General features: G+C 42.7%; 1 protein-coding gene across 1 annotated transcript in view; it reads left to right on the forward strand.

Moving 5' to 3' along the window:
* The first annotated feature begins 1,419 nt into the window (after positions 1–1,419).
* The window catches only part of HAO1 (hydroxyacid oxidase 1), a 51,435-nt gene continuing 34,926 nt past the window's right edge, over positions 1,420–17,928 (forward strand). The window contains exons 1-2 of the mRNA XM_032780334.2: positions 1,420–1,801; positions 15,600–15,751. Coding sequence (XP_032636225.1) covers positions 1,632–1,801; positions 15,600–15,751 — 322 coding nt within the window. The 5' untranslated portion in view covers positions 1,420–1,631. The remainder of the gene's footprint in view (positions 1,802–15,599; positions 15,752–17,928) is intronic.

Below are 17,928 nucleotides of genomic sequence, written 5' to 3' on the forward strand. Positions count from 1 at the left end.
ATAGCAAGCCTCTGAGTGCGACCCCCCCTTACACATTAAAAACACTTTAAAATGATTTAATACTCTTATAAATGCTGGAGGCAAAGCAGAGTTTGGGGTAGAAGCTGACAGCTTGTGAACCCCATGTAATAACCTCATGACTCTGTAAGGGTCACGACCCCCGGAAAACATCTGCATCATTAATAATTGACACCTACAGAGCAAGAAATTTGAAAACGTAAGATCCGTTGTGCTCGTAAGTTACAATTCTCTCTGGCAAGCTGGTAAGAAGAAATTAATGTTATATAGTCAAAGTACTACGATTTAATTTCTGAATCTTGACTTGTTTTACAGTTACTGCATTGGGGATAAATAATAGCTATTAGGTGAGTTCATTTTATTTCCAGCTAAGGCATAAATCTCAGTTGATTGCAGAGTTTCAAAAAGACTTTGCAAATCATTACTTGTAGACAATGTCTTTAGGTTTAGTTAAAAAATAAATACAAATGTTATCTGTTAAAATAGTGAAAGGTAGAATCCTGCCTAACCTATAAATCTTTATGTTGGGACTGCAACCATATAGAAACCACTAGTCCCATCATGCACCGCTCCTCCCAGTATGGAGAGAGATTTAAGTCTATGGCTGGACAGGCAAATGAACTGGGGTTGGTGAGGTCTTAATAATATGGGTGAACATGGAGTTTGGGTATGGGGGGAGGGAAGACACAACCAGGAGTTGATGGAGTGGGGGAGGGGAGCTAGTGAGAGAACCAAGGTCACCCTTTATCTCCCCCCTCACAACTCCCCACCACAAACCAACAACCCTCAATTCACTGTTTTGACCCCCTAAACAACCTTTCCTTTTGCTGGGGTATTCAGCCTTCTTCCCACTGGGGTTCTCACAGGGCTGGCCCCCACCTGCTAAGCTTGTGTCTGCAGAGGAGAAATGGGCAGAGGCTTCTGCTGCCCACAGCCCCTCCTGCAGGGGAAAAGAGAAAGCACAGTACCATTGATCTAGGTGTTAATCAATGAAGCAGTGAGGGGCCAGTTTTTCATGTTACGGGTGGTCAGTAGAGGTGGGATTTATTTATATTACAGAAGGGGGGGTCTGCTGTGCTTGGCTCTGTACAAACATGCAGTAAGTGCGTTGGGGCAGGTATTGTCTCTTACTGGCTGAGTGGACAAGACAGGGTGGGAGAGCGGAAGGATTATCCCATTTTACAGAGGAGGAACTGAGCCACAGGGAGAAAGTCACTTACCCAAGGACAAGGAGTCTGTGGTAGAACTGGGAATTGAGGCCAGATCTCCTGAGTAGAGGCCTTGACCAGAGGGACTAGCCTAGGTTAAGCTTTAATTCATACACCTCTATAGTGCCAATATGTTTGCTTATTTATTCATTTTTATTTCTTGTTTCTCCTTTTCCCCACTTTGTAGACCTTTACATCCAGGATCTGCCCTGAACCCACTGGGCACATACCTCAAACTATGAATCAAAACAGAATGGCAAAGTCCAAAGAGAATGGCCAGACTCATGCCAGGATTGTTTGCACATTTTTAAAAGTCAATTCAATTGATTCAGATACTTGAACTTTGGAAAAGTTCCCACATTAATTATTTACAGGCTGAAAAATAGAGCTGAAAAAGAGTGAGATATGAGAAGAGACTTATCCTGCGGGGTCTGCAAAATGTCTGGAAAACCAGTTTGTGTTGGTGATTTTGAACAATATGCCAAGAGATTTCTTCCAAAAGCGGTGTACGACTATTACCGATCAGGAGCAGACAATCAACAAACATTAGCAGATAATGTAGCAGCATTTTCAAGGTAGGAAAAAGACAGAGTCACTCTTTAATATGCTGAAAGTCTTTACTAGGAGTAGAGCTGGTAGGGGAATATGTTTGTTTTTTTCTCTGCAAAAAAATAAAAATAAAAAACCCAAACAAAAAAAAAACAAATGAAAAATTGTTCACTTTCTTTGACATTTTTCTTTGAAAAGAGAAAATAAATTAGATTTTAAGTAAAATTTTTTGTGAACATGGAATTTCTTGAAAATTTCATTTAACAACAAAAACCAAAAATATTTTCCATCCAAAGATGGAAAATATTTTTGGCAGAGTTTAGGTTTTTGTTGGGATTTTTTTTGACCAGCTCTTACTGGGAGCCAGATCGATTTTCCATTGAAGTCTGTAGATAGACTTCTATTGACCTCAGTGTGCTTTGGATCAGAACTGGGTTAAGCACTATTTAATCTGCTAATTGAGATTTTAATTTTTACAGTCGTCTTCACATGTCTGCTATCAGGGTATGTTTCAGCCTCCTCATTTTTTCTGGGGGTGGGGTGGGGTGGCAAATAAGAGATGTGGGAAAACTTCAAAACTGGATTGCACTCCAGCAAATTTGCAACCCAAGGTAACTGACACTCACGTTTATTGACTCAGACAAATGTACTAGCAGCAGTAGGGAACACTCTTTAGATCAGTTGCAACCTTCGTCAGATTCTCTGTGCAAGGATGAAACTCAAAGGGATTTATATCATATCTCAAAATAATGAATTACTGCTCCTCCACTCAGTTATTCAGACTGCCAATGACATACATTCCTGCAGAGCAGCTGACTCAAAGCTGTGTCCTATTGGTGCATCCAGGGGCAAACCACAAAACTTAGTGCACATTCTGAGTGCCTAGGTTGCATGGTAGAGATCTCTACCAAGGCCAGCCATTACAGGAGAGCAGTCAGAGGATCAGACCAGTTCTGTTGGATGGAGGCCTTTCTCAGGCATGGTCTATGCTAGAGCATTCAGCCGGCTTACCTGCACCGCTCAGTGGTCTAGAAAATGCACCAGAAACAAAAAGCTGCTTTTCTATCTTTTCTGTTTTCTTTTCTTTTCTCTTTTTGAGTGTGTTTGTCATATTTTCTCTTAAAGAAAACAGGATCAGACTTCAACGACCATCTAAACTAACATTTCTCCAAAAAGGGCCAGTTACTACCATCTTTTATACTGTCTAAAAGCCAGACAAAGAGGGCCATTCCCAATAAATAACTCTGTGCAGCTAAAGGGAAGATTATAAGGGATATGGCTAAAATGAAAACCTTACTCTTAACATTTTGTATTTCTAATGCTGAAACTGGTTTTCCTTCTTTTTCTGTATCTTTAATAAAAGGTGAAAATGATGTTAGTGGTGGTGGTTATAACTGGAGAAAGCCAGCCATAACTTGACATGAAATTTTTGGGCCACACTTAGCCATTTAATATAACAGAAAACAAGGATTTCATGAATCCGACGAAGTGGGTATTGACTCCCGAAAGCTCATGCTCCAATAAATCTGTTAGTCTATAAGGTGCCACAGGACTCTTTGCTGCTTTTACAGATCCAGACTAACATGGCTACCCCTCTGATAAGGATTTCATTAACATCTTGTTCCCCAATGGGCTTAAGACATGCCGTTATCACTACAACATATAGAGTATAACTAATGCCCATGGAAGACATAACAGGTGTGACCCTGCCTGTTGCATCATAGGACAATGCTGATCGCTTATCTCTGTTAAAACTAATTAGTTTTCAAGTAATTGTAAGTTGCCTTTGGATGTTCAGCCAAACGGCTCACTCAATTAACTGCTCAGTTTTTTCCTTAGCAAGTGTTTATTGGTCTGTTCGTATGTGACAAATATTCTGCATTATATGGGATTAATTACCTTGGATGAGTAAATACCATTATATCAACTTTTAGAAAGGATGAAATGCAAACATCCATTAACAATGGACATTCCCACTGAGGTCAATGGGACTTCTGCCACTGATTTCTCTGCGAGTGGAAGCAGACCCAGTATATTTTTTCAGTGTTACTTTTTACTATTGGGAATTATTGTTGGAAAATCCAAAACAGCAGTTGTGATTTAATACTGAGAAAAACTGGCTCTGTTATGGTGCTATTCAACACTAGACCTCAAAGCACTTTACAAGAGAAGATAGTAATTCTTGTCCACATTTTACAGGTGGGGAAACTGACGCACACAGCAAGGTGCAATGACTTGCCTAAGGTCACCTAGAAGGTTAGTGGCAGAGCTAGGAATAGAACTCACATCTTCTGAGTCATAGTCCATCCTACCATATTATATTTAACTATGCAGCTAACAAAGTCCTTTCTGTTTGAATGCTCATTCTTCATTTAGGTGACTGTCAGGTGCTTACCTGCTCCTGTGACACTGTAAAAATCAAAGAGTTTTTCACTGGTTGTGTGCTAATATATATATAATCATTAGAACTTATAGAGGCACCTTGAGAATATGATATATTTCTATTCCCTTATCCAGGGGTTCCCAAAGTGGGAGTCAAGACCCCTTAGGGGGTCAGAAGGTTCTGACATGGGGGGGTCATGGGCTGTCAGCCTCCACCCCAAACCCTGCTTTGCCTCCAGCATTTATAATGATGTTAAATATATTTAAAGTGTTTTTTAATTTATAAGGGGGATTGCACACAGAGGCTTGCTATGTGAAAGGGGTCACCAGTACAAAAGTTTGAGAACCACTGCCCCTATCTATGCAGAGCTATCAGGAAAAGTAGTAGGTTGGCATCTCTACGGATACAAATTTAATGTAGTTTGGATGCTTTGTTTGAGAAGTGCATTCCTGGATTTCTAGTGCATGTAAGTATTTTTAAACTCTGTTTCTGAAAGGTAACGTGCACTTGAAACACGAATGAGCATCTGCAACCTGAGCTTCACCACAATGATGTTTTTCTGTGGGATTCTGGAATGATTCTGAAGTGTGTCTGTTATACAGTGTTGACAATTCACATCAGCTAAGGTTCTGCCCCATTGTGTTTTGCAGCCTATGGAGAAGGCTGCCAAATATGATAAGAGATTTTAATTTTCCAAGCAAATGCTCTCATGTTGTGACTCAGTATTTATCAGACCAGAGGCTCATGGTGACAAGGGATATGCAAATAGCACAATTGTATCGTGTATGTTTAAAGCTTTCACTCTACTTTGGGGTGTACTGTGAGTACTATCTCCAGTCAATATCCTTCAGGTTTCTGCCACAAGGCTGAATAAGGATGGATGGTCTCGTGGTTCAACTGCTAGATTGTTGCTCAGTAGTAGTGGGTTCTGCTCCACAGCTTTCATGGGAGCAAATTATGGGTTGTGCTTCAGTAAACCACCCACTCCGGGACGGAGGGGAGAAGGAATCCAACTTCTTTAGCTCACAAAGTCAGTGTTGCAAAGATTCATTAATGTTAAACTTTACTTATGAAAATCCTAAACCTCCCATCACCTTCAACAGAGGCAGAATTAGGTCAATACTTTTCAAAACCCTACCCTAAAAGTCCAGATGTCACTTATACCTGCAAAGTAACAGCACAAAATTGAGACTGAAACAGCACTTGGAAAGTGCGTGGGAAATGCACAGGTTGCCGTTTTGGTACATGAGGTACATGTACATGCCGTTTTGGTACATGAGTTTCGGTGCCTTTAAATGTGAATTACTTTGTTGGATTAGTTTATTTATTTATTTATTGTTAACTCAATGGCTGCATTAAGTGACAAATGATTAGAATGGTTATCCGTGAATGTCCTAGCAAGAGAGCGATTACTTTGGGATGTGACACAGTTAATTTGATATGTACCATGTATGCTTCTGGAGGAGCGGCAAGCATATATAATGGATTATAAAATACTTGTTTTAGCTTTTAGGCAATGAGAAGTTTGAGTAACCTCAAATACTCTTGACGTATAATCAGTTCACCTAGCATATAATGTCCACGAGAGACCAGTTTTTATGCTAGTCATAGTAACTTTCTTGTATTAGTTGATTTCTCAGTGATTAACACTGATCAAGAACATGAGTCCATATTGCAATAAGAGCCAAGGTTCACATCCTAATGTAAGGACTTTATTGCTAACGGTAGAGCCCTGGGATAACATGGTGGTGATTGTTGTAAAGATAAGATTTTAAGGTCTGAGAAGATGTTGGGATGTCAGAGCACGTCATCCCTACAGAATATGACCTTGCTCACCTTGCATTTGTTTTTAGCTCATGTCTTTCCAAGGCTGGGCTGCCTGGTGATTAAATTCACTCCTAAATTTTTCTAATTACCAACCGGGGTGAACAGAGAATGGATTTTTGGACAAGGTCAGGGTGTCTTTGGCTTGATGGCACTCAAGAAATCAATCTGAAATCTCTTCTTTCAGCCTTTTAAATGAAGAGCGGAGGGGGAAGGGAATCAAATCTCTGATAACCTGTTGTGACACACTCTGCCGTGGACTTTCCAAAGGCATTTGGAACAAGAGACGTTATCTTCCGGGACACGTACATGGAACAGTGACCGCTTGTTTACCAAAGACACAGCAAAAGATCATGGCCTGGTGGCTAGGTATTAAGGTCATTCAAATGACTCGGCATATATATTGCAGAAGACTGAGAATGCAGTCAGGTTCAAGCAGGTATTTATATTCAGTTAACCCCCCCCCCCCAGGAATGTTTTGTATTTTATACAGAAGTTCCAAGGAACAAAGAGGAACATTGCCTCTGGAAAGCCAAAGTACTTCACTAAGTGGCAACAAGTCACCGCATTTGGTACCTTCCTCTTCAAGACGTGTGTTTGAACTGGGGGTGATTTATGGCTTGCACTCACTTACTCTGGTCAGCATCTTCCTGAAGCCTGTCAGGTGTAAATTCTCAGCACTGAGTGCTGCTGACGGAGGATAATCCCATACTGTGTATAACCCATGTAGGAATTCCATCACACTGCACTGGGAGACTAAAGAATCTACTATGAACGCATACATCATGCTCTCACCCCATCGATAGCAAAGGGTGAATGAAATATTTTCTTGTTTCTGCTCCAGATGGATCTCCAGAGAAGCGAGTGGGACGTACCCACTATTAAATGGCTTGTTTGAATAAATCTATGGAAATTTTCACCGGTCTTTCCCCAAGTGGTTTTTAATGAGGATATGCTGACTGCATTTCTGTGATGTCTGTCATCTAAGGATCTCCAAGTGCTTTACAAGAAAATTAATGGATTCAGTTCAAAACAGCCTGTGAGAACTAATACGTTTCCTCTGGGTAACAGCACCAGCTGTGACAGTTTATGACAGGAAGTGCAGAGCTGTAGAGGGAAGTAAGGTAGCAGAATGAGTTAGAATGTGCCTGGGATAAGAAGCTTGATTTCACAGTATGTTTATCTAGCATCACAGAGCTGGGGCATTAATTAGCACTGACTCAGAGGGAAGGAAGGAGAGTTGGTTAGAATGTATCATATTTAAACACTTCAATGAGATTTCAAATACTTGACATTTGAAATCAAATGGGGGAAATGTCAGTGATTTTTTCCCCTTCTTGTTATAAACCAAATTTAGAACTGATTGAAATTTTTCAGGTTTTGAAATTTCAATGGAATTCAAATGTCAAAATTAAGAAAAAAATGAAGCAGGGGAGAGAAAAGAAATTCCTTAAATTCCTCCTCTCTCCTTTTTTTTAAGCCAACTTTGGAAGAAAGCTACTGTGACATTCCCCAGGGTACAATCTGGACCGTTTGAACAGCTGTGTCCCTAAAATCTCTACCCTGGAATGCCTCTTGGCCTGCTCACACTGACTTCAGCATGCACATTCACTCCCAGCTAACTACGTGAGCACTCTGACCAGTCATTCATGAATTACTTACAGGCCCACACCCACTAATTCCCAGCCTCGAATCTTCCGCCAGCAATGTGCGTCTTGTACTGTCCAGCACACTACAGAACAATGCACACTCATAGACAGTCCATCATTTCGTCAAAGGAAATAATGCATGTGTCAGCCTTGCTATTCCAAATGGAGTTTTCCCCACACTCTAATCCAAGCACACTGGTTAAGATAAAACAATAAGATACGTTTATTAACTACAGAACGATTGATGTTAAGTGATTACAAGTGACCATCACAGCCACTGAAATCACAAAAGCTACTTCCTGCATCACTTAGATGTACCATGGTGGTTTCCCATCCCAATGACTGACCGCACAGCACGTGGTTATGCAGGCTACATTAGCTTGGAAAAACAAGGTGGATGCTCAATAGATGATTATTAAAAAAAAAAAAATACATTGTCTTGAATATATATCCAGGCAATGCTATTGTTCCAGGGCCTGGAGGAATCACATGTGTCATTTTCTTTATTTCATAAGAATGAGTGACCTTGTAAAACCACTGCTGAAACATGAGCATTGGTCCAACATCTGTCTAGAACTTGCTCCATGAAAATGTTTAAAGGGGAGAAGTATCAAAAAAAGGAAACAAAAAAGAATATTTTAGGAGCCGTATATTTGTGATAGTAGAGGTCCAAGGGGTTGGGAACTGAGGTTGTTTTATTGGTTATTCTCCTAAAATGTGGATGCTTATAAACAACCGAGCCTCCTGATTCTGCAAATTTAGGCTGGAAATCTCATGAAAACTGTCTCTTTTAAAAAAGGGATTTTGGTACTTCTGCGTCCGTTCCTGGCGAGAATTGTGGTATTTTGGCACCTACGGCTTGATCCTCAGTGGTATCCTTCATCAGAGCTACATTGGTTTACAGCAGCTGGGGATCTGAGCAGGGGTGCTGGAACAATGTGAATAGAAGCGGTGCTGAGAGCCATTGACCCAAACTGTAAGCCCTGTATGTAATGGAAACCACTTCAGGCCAGGGGATGCTGCAGCCCCCGCCCCAGCACCCCTAGTTCCAGCACCTATAGATCTCAACCTGACAGAAGAAACCATGGCCAAAAACTGAAAGTAGAAGGTCTGGGGGTGGAAAACCTTTCATAGACTATACGGTCAGAAGGGACTATTGTGATCATCTATTCTGACCTCCTGCACATTGCAGGCCACAGAACCTATGTTAAAATCACACAGAACCTAGTTAAATCACACTTCTGTAATAGACCCCTAACCTCTGGCTGAGTTACTTCAAATCATGGGTTAAAGACCAAGTTACAGAGAATTCACCATTAAAACTGCCAGAACCATAAGGTTTTATTTTAGGTTTGCCTGGAAAAGTGAGCAAAGGTTTTAGAGGGATTTACATTTTCTGCCCTGTTTTGCCCATCCCTGCTTTATAAGCACTGGGAAAAGTTGACTCGGAACGTCAGAGGAGACCAGTTGCAGTAAAGCAAGGAGGAAGTGTTATTCGGTGGCAGTAGAACACACAGTTCACACCAATCTTCTAGTGTCATCTCAGGCCAGAACAGAAAATGGACCTATGGCTTCATATAGGAAGTCTCCATGAACTCTAGGTTGTAAGTGCCAGAATGGAGAGGCTGATGGGGGGAGAGGGAGGAGGAGCAATGTCCTCTTCCTTGCAACCCTCGACCCATCCTTCACCAAAACACAACAATCAGATAGGACAGGAGGAGGTCTTGATGGGCGTGGTAATTCCTTATTTAGTGGGTTGCTAGGCATGAGGCTGAGGGCCATGTCTTATGTGAATGTAATGGATGAGAAATAGGATAGATTGTAAACTCTGTCGGGAAGGACCCATCTTTTTGTTCTGTGTTTGTACAGCCCCTAGCACCCTGGGGTCATGGTCCATGACCAAGGCTCCTCTGCAGTCCAAGAATGCAAATAACGCTCGCATAGTTAAATCACATGGCTACTTCTTTACCTATTCCTGAGCACAATCTCTTGAACTAAAGAGAAGGTAACATTTTTCTTTTCCCAGGGGAGCGCTTTCCTGGAGAAGTAGGATGGTCTCATGGGTAAGACAATGCAGGGAATCTGGATTTAATTCCTGGCTCCGCCACAGACTCTGCCTGTGTGACTGGGAAAAGTCACTTCATCTTTCTGTGTCTCAATTTCCCCTCTAATAAAACTTATTTTGTCTGCTTAGATTGTAAGTTGTCAGGGTAGGGATCCTCTCTTATTATGGCTTTATAATGCCTAGCACAGGGCTTCTCAGACTGGGGCGGGGGGGTCACAAGGAGTCAGCCTCCACCCCAACCCCGCTTTGCCTCCAGCATTTATAATGGTGTTAAATATATAAAAACGTGTTTTTAATTTGTAAGTGGGGGTCGCACTCAGAGGCTTGCTGTGTGAAAGGGGTCACCGGTACAACAGTTTGAGAACCACTGGCCTAGCACATTGGAGCATTTAGAAGGTACCCTCATATGAATAATAATAATAGAAGTGGTGCTTGAAAGGGAATCCATGACTCTAGTGCAGCCTGGGTGGCTGCACTCAGCAGTACTATAGAGGTAGCCAGGCAGCTTTTAATTTGTTTTCTTTAGTTAAAATTCAGGAGCCACAATCTTATAGCAAGCAGCCATGCATGGTTGTGCATTAGCAAGACACTGATGTGTGTCTTGTCATTGCATGCCAAAAGCCCCCAGCCCTCCCTCCTTGTGTCTCACAACGCGCCCAAGACATGCACCAACACCTACTAACGCACACCCTCTTGTGGCTGGTGGTAATAATGGCTCGATCTTTACTGTTGTCTTTCAGAACTCAGCCTGTTGGTCGCAGTAAGCATGACTTGACAGACAGCCCAGCGTTAACGTCACCACATGCATATTTGTTATTTCTATTGTGATATCACTGGGAGGGAGGGGGCGAGGCACGGAGGGGCCAGGACCCCACGGTGCTAGGCGCTGTACAAAGACTCCTTGTCCTGAGTTGCTTGCTGTCTAAGCACATGATATTCAGCTTTATTGCGATGCAATACATGACTCTTCTGGTGCCCGTTTTGAAATACCGTTTCATGGCATCCATTTTGGGAATCTGGCCCTTATAAAGAACCAGAATGGTGTGCTTTTCATCAGTGTGATTTCCGGGCATTGAAACGGATGAGGCCCAATACAGGGGCTGGGATGGTCCGGCGGATTCTGGTCATTCAAGGAGTAGAGTGTAATTTACCATTGGCTCTGCCTAAGAGGCTGTGCGTAAGCAGACCATGCAACAAATGGAGCATTTCATAGACTCATAGACTCGTAGGTCAGAAGGGACCAATATGATCATCTAGTCTGACCTCCTGCACAAAGCAGGCCACAGAACCCTACCCATCCACTTTTATTCACAGCCCTCCATCTATCTTTTATAAGCACCCCTAACCCATGACTGAGTTATTGAATCCTCAAAATTGTGGTTTGAACACCTCAAGCTGCAGAGAATCCACCAGCAAGTGACCCGTGCCCCACGCTGCAGAGGAAGGCGAAAAACCTCCAGGGCCCCTGCCAATCCACCCTGAGGAAAATTCCTTCCCGACCCCAAATATTGGCGATCAGCTAACCCTAGCATGTGGGCAAGACCTCACCAGCCAGCACCCAGGAAAGAATCTCTGCAGTAACTCAGATCCCATCCCATCCAACATCCCCTCACAGACCATTGAGCAGACTTATCTGCCGATAATCCAAGATCAATTGCCCAAATAACTATCCCATCATATTCTCCCCTCCATATACTTATTCACGCTTAGTCTTAAGCCAGATAAAGTCTTTTGCCCCCACTACTCCTCCTCGGGCAGGCTGTTCCAGAACTTCTCTCCCCTAATGGTTAGAAACCTTACGTCTAATTTCAAGTCTAAACTTCCTATATCCAGTTTGTCCCATTAGTCCTTGTGCCTACATTAGTACTAAGCTTAAATAATTCCTCTCCCTCGCCTAAACATTAATCCCCCGATATATTGTATATAGATCATAGCAGCTCTTACCGGTTTATCCCCCCGGAGCTTCTTTTGGCCAGGCTAAACAAGCCAAGCTCTTGAGGTCTCCTTTCATAAGGCAGGTTTTCCATTCCTCTGGACATCCTAGTAGTCCCGTCTTCTGAACCTGTTCCAGTTTGTATATTCATCCTTCTTAAACATTGGGACACAGAAAACTGCACACATATTCCAGGTGGGGTCTCACCAAGCCGCCTTTATATATACGTACTAACACCTCCTTACCTTGCTGATATTCTCGCACCTGATGCATTCCCAAACCGCATTGCTTTTTTTAGACGGCCATATCGCCATTGGCGGCTCATAGACATCCGCTATGCAACCAATACCCAAGGTCCTTCTTCCTCCTCTGTTGATCTTCCAAATGATGGAGTTCCCAATGTATATCTAACATTCTTATTATTAATCCCTAAATGCATGGCCTGCACTTTTCACTATCTATATTTCAATCCTCTATTACTATGTACTTCCAGTGTACACAAGGTTGGTCCAGATCTTACTGTTATGTATCCCGGTCTTCTCCGTGTTAGCAATTACCCCCCAGTTTTGTCATCCGCAACTTTATTAGCACATTCCCGCTCGTTTTGTCCAAGGTTCTTGTAGGTATAAAAGGCTTAAATAACTTGATTGTCTTTGCTCACCTAAATGACTTGTATTCTCTTGAGGTACTCCACTAGTACCTCCTTAGCATTGCCTGACATGTGTCACCCTTCCAGTACGTAGCCGTCTGTAAAATTGTTGTCCTTTACCCCTTTTTGTAAAACAAGTTTCCTTATTGTCACCTTACAATGTCTTTCATATTGATCCCCTTTTCCAACTTTAACTACGTCCCTCAGTGTGGAACCGTTCAAATGCCTTTTACTGAAACTCGAGTGTAAAATTAGATCTACCGCATTTCCTTGTCTAAGAATTGTCACCTTCTCGAAAAAAGGAGATCAGTGTTGGTTTGGCACGACTACTTTTAGTAAATCCATGTTGCAATTTCGTCCCATTCCATTGACCGTCAAATGTCCTTAACTACTTCTCCTTTAAAATTTTTTCCAGACCTTAACATACTACAGAGTCAAGTTAACAAGGCCATAGTTACCCTGATCACTTTTTTTCCCTTTCTAAAAATAGGAACTACGGTTAGACAATTCTCACAGTCTACGTTTTTTACAACCTCCCGAGTTTACGATTGATTAAATTAAATTTCTCTCCTAATGGGCTCGGCAATATTATATGCGCCGTTTCTTTAACATCCTTGGAGGAGATTGTCCGGGCCCTACGATGTTCCCATTAAGGCTGTTCCAGTTTGTGGCCTCTACCTCAGATGCCGGTAATAATCCACCTCCATATCCTCATGCCTGCTTTTATCACCTCCATCATCCTAAAACTCCTCACTAGTCTTACTAAGACTGAGGCAAAGTACGTATTAAGATATTGGGCCATGCCTAGGTTATCCTTAACCTCCATATCCAATCCTCAGTGTTATAGCGGGCCCCACTTCTTCTTTCTTTTGTTCTTCTTATTATTTGTGGCTTTTAGAAACCCTTTTTTACTTTTGGATTTGAATTCCCTTGCAGGTCCAGTTTCTAAATGGCTTTTAGCCTTCCTCACTGATTATCCCTTACACGTTCTTCTGACCTCACTAAGTCGTGTTCCCTTGCTAGTCCCGCCTTTCTTCCACTCCTGTAAGCTTTCTTGCTTATTTCCTAATCCCCTCTGAGATGGCATGCGTCATCGCTTGGCTTTACAACTCCTGCCCTATGTTTTTTCTCCTCTTCTTTGGGATGCAAGGCTTCCGAATGTTCTGCAGCTGTGACTATAAAGTACATTCCAGGCCTCCTCCGCATTTTGTCGCCCTGCTCTAGGAACCAGCAGAATCCCACTGAAGATCACCTGAGCCTCGATTTCCTTGAGCGTCTTCCCCAGTCTGGCATAGTCCTCCTTGATACAGTCCAGCGAGTAACTAGCCGTATCATTCGTTCCCACATGAAGGACACTCAACGGATTCTTTCCCGCTTCTGCTAGGATCCTTTTCAGCCTCAGGTCCACATCCTGTATCTTAGCACCTGGCAGACAGCACACCCTTCTGTTTTCCCAATCTGCTCTAGTTACAGGCCTGTCTATTCTTCTCAGTAAGGAGTCTCCAATCATGTAGACTTGCCTTTTCCTGGTGACAGTGTGATTCTCCGGTCTATCCCCTGCACCTGCTGGCCGCAAGTCCTCTCGATTCATATTAGCCCTTGCAATCCTCCTGGGGCTCATACTTGGTGTCGCCTCAATTCATTCCATCCCGCCCCACTTGCTCCAGGAAGGAAGTAATCTTGCTGCTGGCACAGATCAGTAGCAGGGGACTTCCCCTTCTGCACTGGGCCATTACTTTTAAGTGGAGAGGGTGAGGGAAACTAAGGCTCTACTCATTTCCTTCCCCCCCCGCTACTCAAACTTCTCCCCATTGCTTGAAAAATCAAAGAAGCATTTTACCATCCAATGTATTTACATGCCACTCCTCTCAAAATGTGCATGGGGCGTACCCAGTTACTTGTCACATAATCGCTCACCTGCTAGGATATTCACTGATCACCTGTCTACACATTTGTCACTTAATGCAGCCATTGAGTTGACAAAAATTAAACTGTCAAGCTAATTCAGCTAGTTCCACTGAATAATCTTGCAATTTGCATCTAAAGAGCAAGCCCAGTGGAGCGTGTTCTCCCCACAAGGCCACCAGCGATGACTCAGGTAGCCCATACCAGGGGATGAAAGTCTTACCTGGGACTCCCTTACTCCCCCTGACTTGGTGCGATGGGAGTAAGATAACTCACCTTAAGGAAAGAATATGGCATATTATAGACAGCCAATGCACAGGGTGTCAGCTGCACAGGGACAAAAGTGCATGAGATCACTGACCATGCTGTACCATTTTCCATGAAATGCTTGTTTCCAGAGGCTCGCAGTTCCACAGGGGGAAATAATTGAGGGACACTGAGCTGAGCAATAATAACTTTTCTTGCTATCTGAAGTGACAGACACCCATTTCTGCTCTGGGATGGAGACTCATGTAACTGTTTTGCATCTGTTGGCTGGTTTTTTTAATACTGTGTCAACTGATAATGTTCTGAGGCAGTGGATTCTCAACCAGGGGTACATGTACCCCTGGGGGTACACAGAGGTCCTCAGGGAGTACCTCAGTTCATCTAGATATTTGCCTAGTTTTACAATGGGCTACATAAAAAGCACTAGTGAAGTCAGCACAAACTAAAATTTCATACAGACAATTACTTGTTTATGCTGCTCTATATGCTATACACTGAAATATAAGGACAATATTTATATTCCAACTGATTTATGTTATAATTATTATGGTAAAAATGAGAAACTCAGCAATTTTTCAGTAATAGTGTGGCTGGGACACTTCTGCAATTTTATGTCTGATTTTGTAAGCAAGTAGTTTTCAGGTGAGGCAAAACTTGGGGGTGCTCAAGACAAATCAGACTCCTGAAAGGAAGACAGTCTTCTGGAAAGGTTGAGAGCCCCTGTTCTAATGCTCTTCACCTCTTTTCCCCTTTATTGATTCCTTTCCGACCTTGCGTGGTACATTTCATCAGCTTCACAGAAGCTTGGGATAGTAAATTAAAGCTAAAAGAATGAGGAGTCCTTGTGGCACCTTAGAGACTAACAAATTTCTTTGAGCATAAGCTTTCGTGGGCTAAAACCCACTTCATCGGATGCATGCAGTGGAAGATACAGTAGGAAGATATATATATATATACACACACACAATTAAAGCCATGTCACTTCCTAACTTTTAACTAACCCCTGCCTACCTTTCAAATAGCTCTCAGGGCTTCATTCTCTTCTCGACCTTTCCTGATGATTGGCCCGATGAAAGGAAACTTGATCTCATTCCTTGTGAGCTGTGAATAATATAGTTCATTTTTTCTCCCACCTCCCCTTTCTCTCAGATTGAGGCTGTATCCACGGATGCTCAGGGATGTGTCTGTCATGGACCTGTCAACCTCTGTCTTGGGGCAGAAAATCAGCATGCCAATATGTGCCGGAGCAACTGCCATGCAGCGCATGGCTCACGTGGATGGAGAAACAGCTACCGCCAGAGGTAAACCACCACAGCAGAGAAACTCCTCCAGCAAATAAAAGAGATGAATGGAATGAGACTGAGCATGCAGCTCATGAATCTTTGCTTTGTTTCTTGCTAGTGATTCTTTTCTACAGATGGCTTTTAGTTGTTGCTGTCAAGTTTTTCGTTTTTTTTTGTTCTCTCTGTGTGCATCTGTGATGAGAAATCCAACGTACAGTGGGGAAGGTTTCAGCAACTGAGGCAGAGGGCCTAAGTTAATAACCATTTCATAATCCCTGTTTCAAAACAGCTACGCATAATTGATATAGAAAAGCTGTAAGAGCATTTTGAAACCACTGATCATTAAGCCCATGTAAAAGCAGATAATAGCCTCCGCTTGTTTGAGTTGTATGCACACCTAATCCCCTGCTAGTCTAAGTGGTGTAACTGATACTTGTTCTGGGTCAGGGAGAGATGGGGTAGGACAGCAAATATTTCTCTGTCCCCAAGAGAATGACATTTTTCAACGACTACGGGTGCCTACATATTAATTCTGTTGTGGATGGGTTGAACTGGGACACTGTGTGTGATCAGCATATCTTCCACCATAGTCTCTTTCAGCCAAGTAAGTTCTGCTTACTGGTTTGCTATTCCTAAGGGAGTCACCACAGTTATGCCCATATGGTGGAGGAGGGGTCCCCTCTCTGTGGAGTTAGAAGCTCCCACCTCTTGCCTTGGGATGGAGACTTCTACATCAGTCTTTGGGGAGGCAGGAATTCACCCATAATCACTCCATCACTGCGGTCAGTAACAACCTATCATCAGCAAACAGCCCAATTGCTGCTCCAGCATCACTCCCCAAGTCACCAATCGGGGCACCTCTTTCCTTCGGGCTGAGGCTGATTCTTTGTGCAGTGCAACCTCATTGTGGACAGACAGACCAGCTGCTCCCTTGGCCAGTCCCCTGTCCCCTGTCCCAAGCTCTGTGTCCCTGCAACGGCAGCAGGCATCCATCTGCAATGACCCTCCACTGTTCCTTCCATAGTAACTTTCTCAAGCTTATTTCAATCTTCTAATGTGACCAAACTACATCCAGTTGCATCTGTTGATTTCCAAGATCAGGGGGTGTTTGTCTACAATAGTATCTCTAACACAAGCATTTGTCTTTTTTTTTCCATCTAGGAGATAACGCAAGAGTCTTTGCCAGCACCACATTTCAAAAGCTTCAATTTTCTTCTTGTCAGCAGAATTAACTTCCCAGGACCCTCATCCATAAATCGCTAGAGAAAAAATTAGGCTTTTCACCAGTTGCACCTTTGTACATTCCGAGATACACATTTTTTCCACACTTTCTTAAAGGAGGCTATAGCTGAGCAAGCCATCTCTAGCTTTCTGATTTCTTCAGAGCAGCCTCCTTAGTTGGTGTGCATGATCCCAAATAATTGATTTCATCTGCTGCTTCTACAGCTTGCCCTTTAATTGTGGTGTTCATTGGCATCCTGTTTTGTTAGTCATGTCAATGTACATGCATTTTGTTTTCATTGCATTCAGGAACAGTCTATATTCCTCACAAACTGTTTTTGCAGACTTGTTGCATTGCATCTGTGTTGTATCAAAGAGTATCCACCAGCATATCTGAAGTTGGTTAAGAGATGTTCCCCAGTGAAGATCCCAGCTCCTTCCACTTTGTCAAAACCTTCCAAGGCTTGTCTCATAATAAATTCTGTTTATATATTAGAAGCTTGGATACAATATACACCCTTGTCTCACATCCCTCCCAGTGGAAATCCACTCACTGTCACCGATTGCTGTTTGCACTGTGGAATGTTGTTCATGGTAAAGACTTGCAGTGAGTTCAGTGGTATGCTTTGAAATCCATAGATCTGCCGGTACCCTCCAAAGGCAGTCGTGTTGGATGGAGTCAGATGTTTTTGAGTAGTCCATGAAGCACATGATCAACGGATGATTGTACCCATTGCATTTTTCAGTGATGTGACAGATATTCGCCATTCAGTCGCATGTGCCTTGACTCTCTCTGAAACCAGTTTGTTATGGTAGAACTTCTGCTTTTATCCATTTTGTGTGATCCTGGATAGTATAAACCAGAACTTTGCTCACATGTGATATCAGGGAGATGCTATGATAGTTACTACGATCTGTATGTCTCCTGGTTCAGTAAGAGCAGAAAAACTCCTTTTGTCTGGTCTTCTTGCCAA

Source organism: Chelonoidis abingdonii, chromosome 3 (genome assembly GCF_003597395.2).
Source record: "Chelonoidis abingdonii isolate Lonesome George chromosome 3, CheloAbing_2.0, whole genome shotgun sequence".
Lineage (NCBI taxonomy): Eukaryota > Metazoa > Chordata > Testudines > Testudinidae > Chelonoidis > Chelonoidis abingdonii.